The 12731-nt window shown below is 46.5% G+C and overlaps 1 protein-coding gene across 1 annotated transcript in view; it reads right to left on the bottom strand.

Annotated features, from left to right (window-relative positions):
- Positions 1-12731, bottom strand: part of LOC108941708 (neurobeachin-like) — a 215912-nt gene that overhangs the window by 91009 nt on the left and 112172 nt on the right. The window contains exons 35-37 of the mRNA XM_029255524.1: positions 9571-9635; positions 7919-8027; positions 4598-4764 (exon numbers count right to left, since the gene is read on the bottom strand). Of these exons, the coding sequence (XP_029111357.1) occupies positions 4598-4764; positions 7919-8027; positions 9571-9635 (341 nt within the window). The remainder of the gene's footprint in view (positions 1-4597; positions 4765-7918; positions 8028-9570; positions 9636-12731) is intronic.

The raw sequence follows: 12731 nt of genomic DNA, 5'->3' as shown, positions 1-12731 counted from the left end.
CGAACAAGATTAAAAAACAGAAAGTGGAGAAATTGAACGGCGAAAAGCTGTGCTTCCTATAATGGAAAACATGCTTTTAAAGAACAGCCCCGCATCAACCCCCAGACCCATTAAAGGAAGGAGCGCTGAGAAGAGGAAGTGTCTCTTAATTTGAGAGAAACTCATCGGGTCACCTTTGAGGATGGGGTAAAGATGTTAAGGAATCCAGGTTCATTCACAGGAAAATGGCAAGATTCACGTAAACTAACATTTACATTAGAATTTTAGCGGATGCGTTTTTCCAGGGCGACTTAGAACGTTATGATACTTGCACTGATTTACCGAATTACATACATAGGTCATTTTCACTGGAGCAGTCTTGGGTAAGTACCTTGCTCAAGAGTACTACAGCAGGAGCGCAACACGCTACAGCCAAAAGGTCCTCAGCACGAAGGCTTCAGCAGACCGCCTTCTGAAAAATCTACACTTGTAAGATTTCAACCTTAACGGGTTCATTATACAGAAGGCGTGCTATAGTGTTCACTTCATCGAGCAGCCCGGCAGAGTCTACCGATTACGTTGTAAACACCACACACGTTCCCAGCACTGAACGTAGCCAGCTAGTAAAACAGATGTATTTAACGAAAGAGCGTTGTCATTTTAAACACAGGCGCCTCCCCATTGTGTCTCTCACACTACTATTACCTCCACAGTGACTGGCAGATAACAGTTCACTCACATAAGCATGCCGCAGCTTTCGAGCTAACTAAATTAATCTTAAATCAATTCAAATGACACTTCTGACATCTCCTTTCTTGTGGCAAGGCTGAACTTTATAATCCACTGGCTTGGGTCAGGGGTCAACAGGGAAAGGGTGGGCAAGGGCAGAGAAAATCACTCCTTCGGTATAAAAAAATCTGACATCCAATTTCAACTTGATTTATCAGTATGAAGCCAAAATTGATAGAATGTCATTACGAGGCTGCCAGCTGTCCACGAGGGCAGTATCCAAGCCTTTTTCATTTGGATTTAGCAGCACAGATCAATACAACCCTATACTGTTTCAATTTGAGAAGTATTGATTTCCTGATGCCAGCTCAATACTGGGACATTCATCATCAGGGAAGCATAAAGTATGATCGCACATACATCCACACTACAGATTTGGTTATACGCTAGTGGGTCATGTGACTTCTAGCTGCAAATCTGGTTATTCACATCATGTCACCGTGTCATATGACCCCCAGCTGTGCACAGATTTATTTCTGTGCTGCCAGGTCAGGTGACCACTGGGTGCCAACACATTTGGTTTGGAGCTGTCGAGTCACATGACCTTTGGTCCCATGCAGATTTAGGGATACAGCACTTATCCATCGCATGCTGAGCTTTAAGGTGACCGATTTGCTCCCTGCAAAGAATATCCGACGTGAGTGCAGTCAGGATAGGCATCCTGGGGATGAAAAATGTGCAGGAGGACTCGTCACGGCATGTTTGGTGGAAAACGGCAGAAACCAGTTTTCTTCATTGTTCTGCTCAACCTACATGACCATTCAGTCTTGAGCCATGACAGTCTTAGAAGAAACAAAGCAGAGAACAGAGAAAACATTTTTTTTTTTTTGGCTCCAGCACAGTTTCTACCGGCTACGTACAATTACACAAAAGCACACACCAACATATACTCTTGCTCTTGCAGAAGCACCCTCATAAGGAGATGCAGACATAATGCACAACTCCTTTCAAATGCCCGAAGAGGAACGGGGGTGGGTAGTGCGTGGGCTATATTTTTTACAATAGCAGCATAAATGAAGGAGTTAATGTAGCATTGAATAAGGCCTCGTCGCTCGACTGTAACAGTGCCGCAAGCTCCAAGGAATATTGCTTCATTTATCTTACGCCGCAGGCCACTGTTAACGCCTGAATTTGCTTTCAGTCGATGCCATCATTTACAGATTGGTTTGAGGAGGTCAGCTTACTTCAGCCAACCCATGAAGAATACAGCCCCCACACCCAAACAAACCAGAATGTAAATATTTCAGCGATTTCCTTCTCGTGCCCACTGTGCAGTCCGTATGGAGATCATCTCATATTTGCAGAGATGCGATAGACGCTACTGAATATTAACTATTTCAAGTTGCATCCAAACCATGTGGGAAAACAAATACCAACAGGTTGAGGTCAGATTAGGTAGACTGCCTACCTGCACAGAGATATTCGTATGCCGGCAAAATGTTGTTTTGAGTACAGGTGTATTTTTATACCTTAGGGTTTTGTGTAGTCGTACCATCTACATTCCTAGCACCTTTGAGTTCAACCAGAGAGTATTCCACTATTACTCCTGTCATCTTCTTATGTATCATGACACAATGCAGTTTTGTTACACACGTTGTCACCTGATATGCTTTATAATAAAATTTTTTAAAAAAAAAAAAAAAAAAAAAAAAAAGGTTTTCACGTAACCTGTTTTTACACACCCGGCACTGGAGACCTGACAGTGCGTTTTGGTGGATCAGAGTGGTGAGCAGAGGAGCAGGGCAGGCCGTACAGGTCACCAGGAGGACATTGGTACATACTCAGTGCACTCACTGTCTCAAATGGCACAAGGCCCTCGAGTCCCAGAGCCCAACAAAGCGACTATCCCAACAGCGAGCGAGGAAAGCAAAAAAAAAAAATTTTAAAGACTTGTTCACACTTCCTTTAAAAGGACACAAAATTGTCCTTTTAAAGCCTCTTCTCTTTTTCAGTGGATATATTAGCCCAGGGGGGCATGGTGGTGCAGTGGGTTGGACCGCAGTCCTGCTCTCCGGTGGGTCTGGGGTTCGAGTCCCGTTTGGGGTGCCTTGTGATGGACTGGTGTCCCCTCCTGGGTGTGTCCCCTCCCCCTCCAGCCTTATGCCCTGTGTTGCTGGGTTAGAGACTCTGGCTCCCCGTGACCCCGTATGGGACAAGCGGTTCAGACAATGTGTGTGTGTGTATTAGCCCATCTGTTCATTTGTAACAGTAAATACCTGCAGATGTGTTATGATCTTTTTTCAGCTACGATGCTTCCTGTGTTCTATATACAGTATCTGCAAGTTGTTTCTTGGGAAAAACAACAAATGGTTGGAAAACGGGGAGAGAAAAAAAACAGAAAATACCAGTGGATGAAATGGACAGAAGTGAAAGCAAAGCAACACACAAGTGTCGCACATGGAATTTGCTGCAGAAGAGCTGGGAAGACACGTCACTGGGTTTCCCGCTCAAACTCGTTAACCGCGAGACTCGTGAAAAAAAAAAAAAAACTAGCGCTCAACAAGTGCACTGAAACATTTCACTGGTGCTGTGTGTAGATACATTTAATTTTGCCGCTATAATTTGAGCATTATAAAGGAACTAATGGATAAACGACAGCAAAAAAAAAAAAAAAAAAACCCTTCACCCGTATTTTCAATCCTCCTATATTCCACACCATTTTATTCTCTGTTAAACTGAACGCTTCTCATGTAGGGCCATGCACCACCACCCACAGAATCGAGAAAGAGCCATCAATCTGTCAATCCCTTCCGTGTCCAGGCTGAGCTTATTGTATATCTACACTCCCTCTGAACCGTAATCCTCTGAATCGGAGAGGTAGGAAGTAAACCGGAACTATGACACCGCTCACCGGTAAAGAGATAAACAAAGGAAAAGATATAAAGGGCTAATTGCTGAGCGGAAAATTGTAATTATCAGGCCTTCTCTCTCTTACACTTCCCGTATGACTGCGAAGAGCTTAACACCCAATCAAGAGCAAAGTGACACCCAACATATTACCACATCATACTCTACATTGTAAGGTGTAAAAAGCACATTTCAACGAGAAAAAAATATTTAAATGGGTGGTAAAAATATGTTAAGAAGTGTTACCCGTTCTCACCAAAATTGCTTTATCTCACTCCATCTATATGCAGACCGACTCCAATTAATCCCGGTAATGGTTTGCCAAGGAAATATTTCTTGGGGGAATCTCCATCTTTTATAGTTGTTGCTAAGATGATGTTTTTATCAAAACGTACTTACGGAGCTTGAATCATTCTTCCAGCTTGGCATTTTACTGGAGTATTTGGAGTACTTGACTCATGGGTACTATAGTGGGTGTGGTGAGAGAGACGTGAACAGATTTACTGTGGCTTACATTTCCATATCCTTAACCACTATGAACCTGCTGTCCCATCCCCGTTTACCTATAGCTAAAAATATCAACCTCTGATTCCAATATTCTTTTTTATTTTTCCCGTTATTCATTTCATTCAACCGCTAACGCTGTAATGACGTATTAATAATGATGTCTGCTGTGTAGTTACCAAAAGACTGCAAAACCGCCTTAGCATTCTCAGGTGTTGCTTTAACACCAGGCTGATGCTCGAGCATGTTCAACAGCATCTGAAGAGAGGAGCTCAAGGCCATCCTGGACATACTCAAAGTCTGACAATCAGATCATCCAATCAGTCGCCTCTTGGGGATTAAGGGGAACTGTACCATAATTGAGTTTGCTGACCTGCAGTCTGACCTTGGTGGACTGCAAGAAAATTAGACCCAAGAACTGCCCTCCAGCTGTGTGTGTGTGTGTGTGTGTGTGTGTGTGTGGGGCACAGCCCCTCACCTCTGCGAGAGAGTACCCCAGGCCCCGTGTTTGTTGGTGAGGATGTTAAGGATCTTCTGTTTCAGCTGATTGGCTGTCACGTGGTCGCGGTGCTTGGCAGCGCTGATCAGGTGTTCGCACATCTTCTCCTCCTCCTTCCTGTCCGCCGCGTACTGGGCGCAGTTCGACTGGAAGGGAAAGAATCCGTTGAGCTACAAAATTCAAAGAAACCGAAGAAGCAAGCACGCCGTGGCGCGGACGTTCGTTCCGGCGTGTGTTTCGCTAATCTTCCGGGGGGCGATTTAGTGGAAAAACTTTTCAACAACTGTACCGAGCAAACCAAGGACTCATTAAAGCACGTAACGTTCACCGATATCTGAGTCGACAGAACTCTAAGCAGAACAAAGTGAAGCGAAACCCTACAGTAGATATGGATACTAAAGCTAGAGAAGATGAAAGGCATGCTGTAGGTGCTCAACTTGCGAGACTGGGATGACTGGAGATGTCCTGTCACATAAAAAAAAAAAAAAAAAGCTTTTCTAACGTTGTTGCCATCCCTCCCTCCCAATTTACACCCCATGTAGGGGAACACTTAAGGACGTCTGACAAGGAGCGCCAACACTCTTCACGGTCAGCGCGGTCCATCTATGACACAATTAAGGCCAGGGGAGGTTTGGCTGGACAGTCTCAAGTCTGGAAGCAACTACTCCCCATTTAGTTATAAAAAGTGACCTCCCTTGAAAAAAGGAAAAAAAAAAAAAAAAACATTTGTTTGCAGTTACTCAGAGGACTCGCGTAGAATGCGTTCATTCATCACGCTTCAAGTAGAAAGAAGCCCATCAGATTTAAAAGACTCCGTTGAGAGAAAGCTGCTGGAGATTATTAAAAAAAAAAAAAAAAAAGAAGAGAAAAGCTGCAATATCTAACCGTATGATTTTCAGCTTTCGAAATGACCTTTGGGGAAGTTGCTTCAAGCATTGCAACGGTCCCCCCCGCCCCCATCATCCGAAAGGTAATCTCGCCTGGCACATGCGACTTTATCTTTGCGGCTGAAATAAGATTGTCTTACTCCGGGGGCCCTGGGGGGATTTTTTTTGCTAATATTCAGAATCTAATTTGCTAACAGTAGCTGGAAGTTAATTGAATTTCCTGCTTTATATTTGAATTCTGTCAGATATTGTACCTAGGCGTATTCTTCAAACGGCAGATAACTCAATCTCCACTTGTCATCTCGCTGTGCAGAGCACTGACAAATATCAAATGTTATTTATCACTTAAAGGGGTACGAGGGGGCCTCACCCTGACACAAACCTAATTGTAAAAACGTCCTATTTGCCTCCTCTTTCTCCCATCTAAGCAGAAGGGCACAAAGCAGCAGCACTTCAGTGTGACAGCAGTCTGTTGCAGCACCTGGCGGATGGGACACATGGTGCGGGGTTCCAGCTCCCTCTTAGCCAATGGCAGCACCTCTCTGAGCATCTCACCTTCTTTATCTAGCAGGTCAAGGATACCCAGCGATGGTATATCAAGCACAGCAGCTTCCCCAGGGCTGCGTCGCCCAGATAAGAATGTGTGTACCGTGTGTACCATCTTAGAGGAAAAAGTGTCTGGCTCAATGAACTGTGCTTGCGCTGTGCATGTGTAGTCCTCCATTTGTTCTACCGTGTGTTCGGCTGCATAGGTGCGCGTCACTGTTCCGTGTGCGTGAGAGCCTGTGTGAGAGAAGTAGGTCGGAGTGTGTGAATGTGCATGCAATTCCACTCCTGGTATAGGACCCTGGAGCCAGGCACTTACCCTGAACTGAGGCAGTAAGAATACACTGCTGCGTACAATGCCACCCGTAACCATTGGACGGTTTAGGGAAATTTTGTTTTCTGCGACAGCACTTCTTCATCAAGGCCTTTTCTTACGGGTAAATTGCAACTAACTTAAAATGCAGTCCAGCAACACTGATGGTTGGACAGCTGGCATCAGCTAAATAAACAAACATTTCACTCACTCACTAACTGCTTATCCAAGTCAGGGTTATGGTGGTCCAGAGCCTATCCCAGAAGTACAGGGTGTAAGGCTGATCACGGTACACGCTGGAGGGAACACCAGTCAATCATAGGGTAACCTCGCAAACCTCACTCATGCATTATGGGTGATTTAGAGTGATCAGTTCCCTTGAAACATGTCTTTGGACTCTGGGAACTCTAGAACTTTAATAATAGTAATAATAACAGCTACACATCATCTGAACCGCTTGTCCCATACGGGGTCGCGGGGAACCGGGGAACCGGAGCCTAACCCAGCAACACAGGGCGTAAGGCCGGAGAGGGAGGGGACACACCCAGGACGGGACGCCAGTCCATCACAAGGCACCCCAAGCGGGACTCGAACCCCAGACCCACTGGAGAGCAGGACCCGGTCCAACCCACTGCGCCACCGCGCCCCCTCCCCAATAACAACTATTATTATTATTATTATTATTATCATCATCGCTCTGTGGGTGTGTCTTACTATTACAACACATACGGTGCGGTTGTGCTTTATGTGGAATAAGCAGGTCTGCATGACTGCTGAACTGAGACAGAGATTTTCTGCATCTGTGAATGTGTGTGTGTGTGCCGTTTCATATTGGGTTATGGGAACAATTCAGTGTTAATTAACCTAACATTTACTATTCATAGTAATTGAATGTCAATGTCTTCTTTTTCCTTTCTGATTTAAACATGTATTGTTCAGCACATGGGTTAAAGACAGTCTCAAGGGTTTCCTCTTCCTTCCAGAAAGTGGGGATTTGGCTTCACAGAGGGGAGAAGGCTTAAACCCCTTAAGACCCCGTGGCTCTATTAGCACTACAGCATTTCACAGGCACTTATTAAATCTTTTTACTGCCAGCTAATAACCGGGCCTGTAATCCCAAACAGGAGACAATTTGGGGGTGGGGTGGAATTACTAAACAACCCATATCTGATGTTTTAGAGATCTCTCAGAATACATCTCTTCAAGTGCCCACCATGACACTAGTCCAGGATCATTAGAGTGCACGAACAAAAAAAAAAAAAAAGATGGCAAAGAGTGTAAAATGTAACCTGGATCTCTGCTAGACTATGTTGTGAGCTGATTTTTTTGGGGTCGAAACCACATGTACTTTATTTAACTAACTGAACCACCCTCCCCGGGGGTCCTTCAAATTCATTTTGCTGACACCCCTTCATGAATACAGCTCAAGGCTGATAGGCCGATGTCTGCCCCCACGGACTTATCTCCAGACACGGTCGGAAGGAGTCTCAAACCCCCCGCCCCCCACCCCACCCCACTGTACCCATGCGTTAAGGTGGTAGACAGCCAACCTACCTCAAACTCGGCGTGCTTGTGGACATCCTCGGCACGCTGCCTGTTGAGGATAAACTCGGCCTCGTTGGCCACACGCACAATGTGGTCCTTCATGGCATGGCACAGCAGCCTGGAACAACGGAGAGACATCCAACATATTCATCTGAGGCCAGTTCTTTGCACTCCTGCTCTCCGTCCTCCAAATCCCACAGCCTTGCCCACACCCGCTTCCACCTCACCCACTCACTGCGGTTTGACACCGGCAAGAACGCTCGAGCAACCAGAGGTTATTTCCTCAGCTGTGAACTAACTGGGCGGAGATGTGAAACATTCCCCACCAGAAAGAGAGTGGGCTTTTCATCTGAACCAAGAACCTTTCATGTGTATCGTTACCCAAGTTCACCCACAGAAAACAGGAAACCCACTTAAACCCACACACAGTGTTATGGTTTAAAAAACAGTGTTTGACAAGTACTGACAACTGTGTTTTTGCTCACTGGCCAGGCCATCCAACACTCAGAGCTCCAGTTGGACCTGTGCAATCCTGGCTGAGAGACGCACCCAGCTCTCCTGGTATTAATAAGCTCCTAGAGAGTGGACAGCAGCGTTTCTGCTGCCGTGTCCCTAAATCCTGTCTGCTGTTTTCCATACCAGCCCCTGCCACTCTAAGTTTGCTAGGAGCGCTTTGTCATGAAAGAGCTGTTACACTCAGTCAAGCCCAAATTCCCCAGAGCTATAGCAGGAAGACCTCTGGTAATTTAGAAGAACGTTACAAGCGAAAGACAAAGCAGAAAAGAACAAAAAAAAAGACAAAGATGTAAATTATACAATTTTATATAAACCTTTGTAAAAGGCAGTGGACATCATCCATTTTCACAGTCTCCATCAAGATTCATTAATTCTCACGACTGATACCACGTCTCTGAATGCACGTATGAGTGATCCAACACTGAGCCCGACCGGGCATGGTGGAGGGGTTACCACATTTACTGCTGCTTAGCCATTAATAAGCACAGATCCCTTTAGATGTACTCATGTACATCGTACTGGCTGGAACTGAGATAAGGAACAAAGTTGATGACCTGCTCACCAGAGCTAATGCGCATTTCATGCACTGTGTGTTTCATACATCCTAACATGCCCCTTAACAAGCAGAGCCGGACAATAGCTCTGGACAACAGCGGACCAGGACCCTGGTCAGCGCCAGGGAGAACACACAAGCTGGGTAGGGGTGTGGGAGCAGGTGTAGGGGGAAGGGCGTGAGAACGTACGTGTTGGAAAGCCATGTTCTGCCAGATGGGTCAGCAGATGGGCTTGCAGGCTGAGCTGACTCTAATCCTCATGCTGACACACCTTCTCTCTGTACCCATGGGCACCCACACTCAGGATGAAATAACCTTAATTGTGTGCGGGTCAGCATGTGCGCATGAGAAAGATGCCCCATCCATCTCTTTCATACTCTGCTCAAGCAGGATATAGGCAGGATTCCCCTTAAACAGCTTGCCACCCATCACCCCCTCCCCACCAGGAAGTTGAGAGGCTTTCCACTAATCTGACAATCAGGACACTTCTAAAACAAGCCCTTTCAAGGTGACTCAAGGACACCAGTCCCTGTAACCTATAAAAAAACGGCAGGAAGGGAAGTCGGAAGTCAAGCGTCAAGAGACAATTACCTTCCCTCGTTGATGAGCTCAATGAAGGCCAGGCCGGCGTTCTTCTGGATTGAGTTCTGCCACTCCTGAAAGAAAGTAAAAACTTTGACCAGCTGCCACTAGGGATGCAACTGCACAGAACACAGCACAAAAAGCAGTAAAATAAACAGTGTGGATAACCCCCCCTCACACAGATACATAGTTCTAAAACAATACACTCAGGAACCAATTCATCTTCAATAAACATCATCAAAAAGCAATAAGTCAGCTATAAGAAAGCAATATAAAAGTAATAACACCGCTCCAAAGTTTAATTCTATTTAAGCCAAAATAAGATTTTGAAAAGATTTTGTTGCATAGCAGTAAATATTAGTAAATGCCACAAGGCCCTGAATAAATGTGACACTTTGAAGAAAGTTAATAAAACAATATACAACAAGGAAGAGAACGTCAAACTGGCCTGATCCAATGACCGCTCAGTTAGGAATAGGACATGGGTTCGGAAAACCACCCAGTGTATCCTGAACAGGTTGCTAGAGAGGTAGGGCAGAGGGATCGAAACTCGACGCCGCCCTTAAAACAGGCCTTTCTTCGATCCTCACAGTACGCCACTCTCTCAACACACAGAGCAGTCTGAGAGCCCTTTCTGGAAATGATTAAAAAGCCATTGATGACTTTGGCTAAAGGAGCTCCGTCCCTCCCGTTCCTGGACGGGGGGAATGGAAGGAGCAGGAAACAGAAGCGGCCAACAATCAGGAGAGGAGCTAAACACGGTAAACATCCAAAATCGTGCGATTCAGACGGACACTTTTTCTGGGAGTTGTCAGAATCGGGTTAAAATTAATTCTCCTTCGATATAATAATCACTAAGATGTACATAAATATATATCTAAAACGTATATTTTGCCTACAAACACGAGAGGCAGGAATGCGAAGGACGTGAAAAGAACATAGGAACGAGGCAGACTATATATAGATTAACCAAGTGGATTCGTGATTTAAAGGTTTGAAGTTCAAACCCCGGGAGGGGGGCTGTTTTACCCTTGAGTAAGATACTTAACCTGAATTGCTTTAGTAAACATCCAGCTTTAGTGAAGGACGAAAGGGACAAAGGCCAAATTCGATATGGAACACAACTGAGTTACAAAGAAGTTACGGGTCTCAAAAGGGTTCAGGATGAGATCGGAGTGTGTGTGTGTGTCCCATCAACGTGCCCTCTGTATCCATCCTCCCACCTCTAGCTGAGCCCCAAAAAAAAGCTGCTGTAGCATCTGAGCCCAATCTGGTCTTCAGACGTGGGCCGTAGACCCCCTCCCCTCCACGAGCGCACGCCACACTACGTGGGACAGCAGCAGACAATTTACACACCGAGCAGGTAGCAACGCTCCCATGCGGTTGATGGTGCCGCGCCCACGTTCCCCCTAAAGGTTAGGAAAACACGTCTTACTCGGAAGGATGCAAACATCGCCTCTTCTGTCGGAACGTATTTTGCGCTACGGCGTAACTACCCTTCAACTCTCCGTCTTCCATTACTTTGGATTTTCCAGGTTTCAATAAGCAGTTAGTGTTTACGACATCCTGACCTGCGCTGTCAGAATGGGGACGACTTGCTTTCATCTGCCGGAGTCTCTGGCCCCCATCTGTGTCCGCTGCTGAAAAATATCCCTGGTGGATCCAGTCCATAACCGCTGCTGCGCTCGGGCCCTTGCAAGAGCCGCCCGGGCCCACGAGGCCTTTCCATTTAACGTCGCAGCATAGACGCAGTACATAGTCGACGCCGTCGAGACACGCGAAAACCTGACAGACGGTTCTCGCTAGCTTATTCATTTGATCGACAGCTCAGGAAACCTATCGAGACGCGCGCTCCGTCTGGAGCCTCCCTATTGTCTAGGCATCAACGTTAACGCAAGGACACGGCGAAGCAGACGCTGCAGGCCGTTTCCGTGCGTTCAACATATCTGCTGCTCGGTGTCTGCTCTTTGTCACATTGCAAGGATGAGACTGGCAGCTGAAGGAAAAAAAAGAAAAAAAAAAAAAAAAAAGAAGAAAAAAACCCGGGCAATGGAATATCCGCGCGTGTACGTGGCTCGCATCAGGACTGGTCGAGTATCTGAGAAAAAGAGAGCTGATGTACAACTGACAGAACATCGGGCTACGTATGATATGACCACCCGTACACATCTGGTAAAGCCAAGTGTAACCAACAGAAACCATGCAGTTAATCGAAACGGAGCGCTGCCGGCATCGCTCGCCCCGTGGCCTTTCCGACAGCCTGCTGAGAGAAGTGTCCTCCTGCTACTGCCTTCTCCTCTCGCTCAACATCAGGAGCGTCATCTGAGCTCCGATGGGCCAATGCAACTCGGGCAAGTAGGCGCTCGGGCCCCGCTATCGCGCCCTCGAGGAAACGCGCGAACTGAGAGGATCCAATAAAATATCCAGTCGTATAAATGTACGCGATTTTCCCTAAACTCGATAAAACATCAAAACGTAACAAGAACCATAAAAACAGCTGTCCACGTCCTGCTACTGGACTTGCAAGCCAGGCACAAGATCCAGCTCTCTAGCTAATGTCTTTAGCTCTTTAGCTAGCAAGAGGTAGCCTCACTCAGCCTCCCATCCGGATCGCCACAGAGGACACAGGACTGGATCTCCAGTTACCTTCCCCTTTCTGAGGATCGATAAGCCGGACAGGGTTTCCTCCCCGGGGCCGTTAATGGCAGGAACCCCTGCAGCCTCTGTAACACTATCCCAGGGAGGATGGAATAGGCAATGGCTGCAAATGACGTGCTGATGCTCTGGTCCACACTAAATGCAGGATCTGAAAAGCAGGAAGCATCCCAGAGTCACCGTGCTTCCCATAAAGAGAGGGGCAGCAGTAATATTTCGTCAGCTTCAAAGGCCCGCTGCAGCCCCATGATCTTAGCATCATCCGGAGGAATACCCATAATGTTTGAGCGTATTTTAAAGGAATGTGTGCGTGTGTATGTCGGCGGGCTCCTTGCCAGCAAGGGCTGGAGGTGATTGTCCATCCAGGGCCTCTCCTTCTCTTGAACCACCTCCATCAGCTGGATACTGGATGGCAGATCCTAATGGCTTCCTCATGGCCCCGGCACAAGACTAATGGGCCCCAAGCAGGTATGTAACAGATCGCCGCCAAATTCTCTGTAACCGTGGCTTCGACC

Source organism: Scleropages formosus, chromosome 10 (assembly GCF_900964775.1).
Source record: "Scleropages formosus chromosome 10, fSclFor1.1, whole genome shotgun sequence".
In the NCBI taxonomy this organism is placed as follows: Eukaryota; Metazoa; Chordata; class Actinopteri; order Osteoglossiformes; family Osteoglossidae; genus Scleropages; species Scleropages formosus.
Note: the sequence above shows the minus strand (reverse complement) of the source record. Positions and strands in the feature narration are given on the sequence as shown.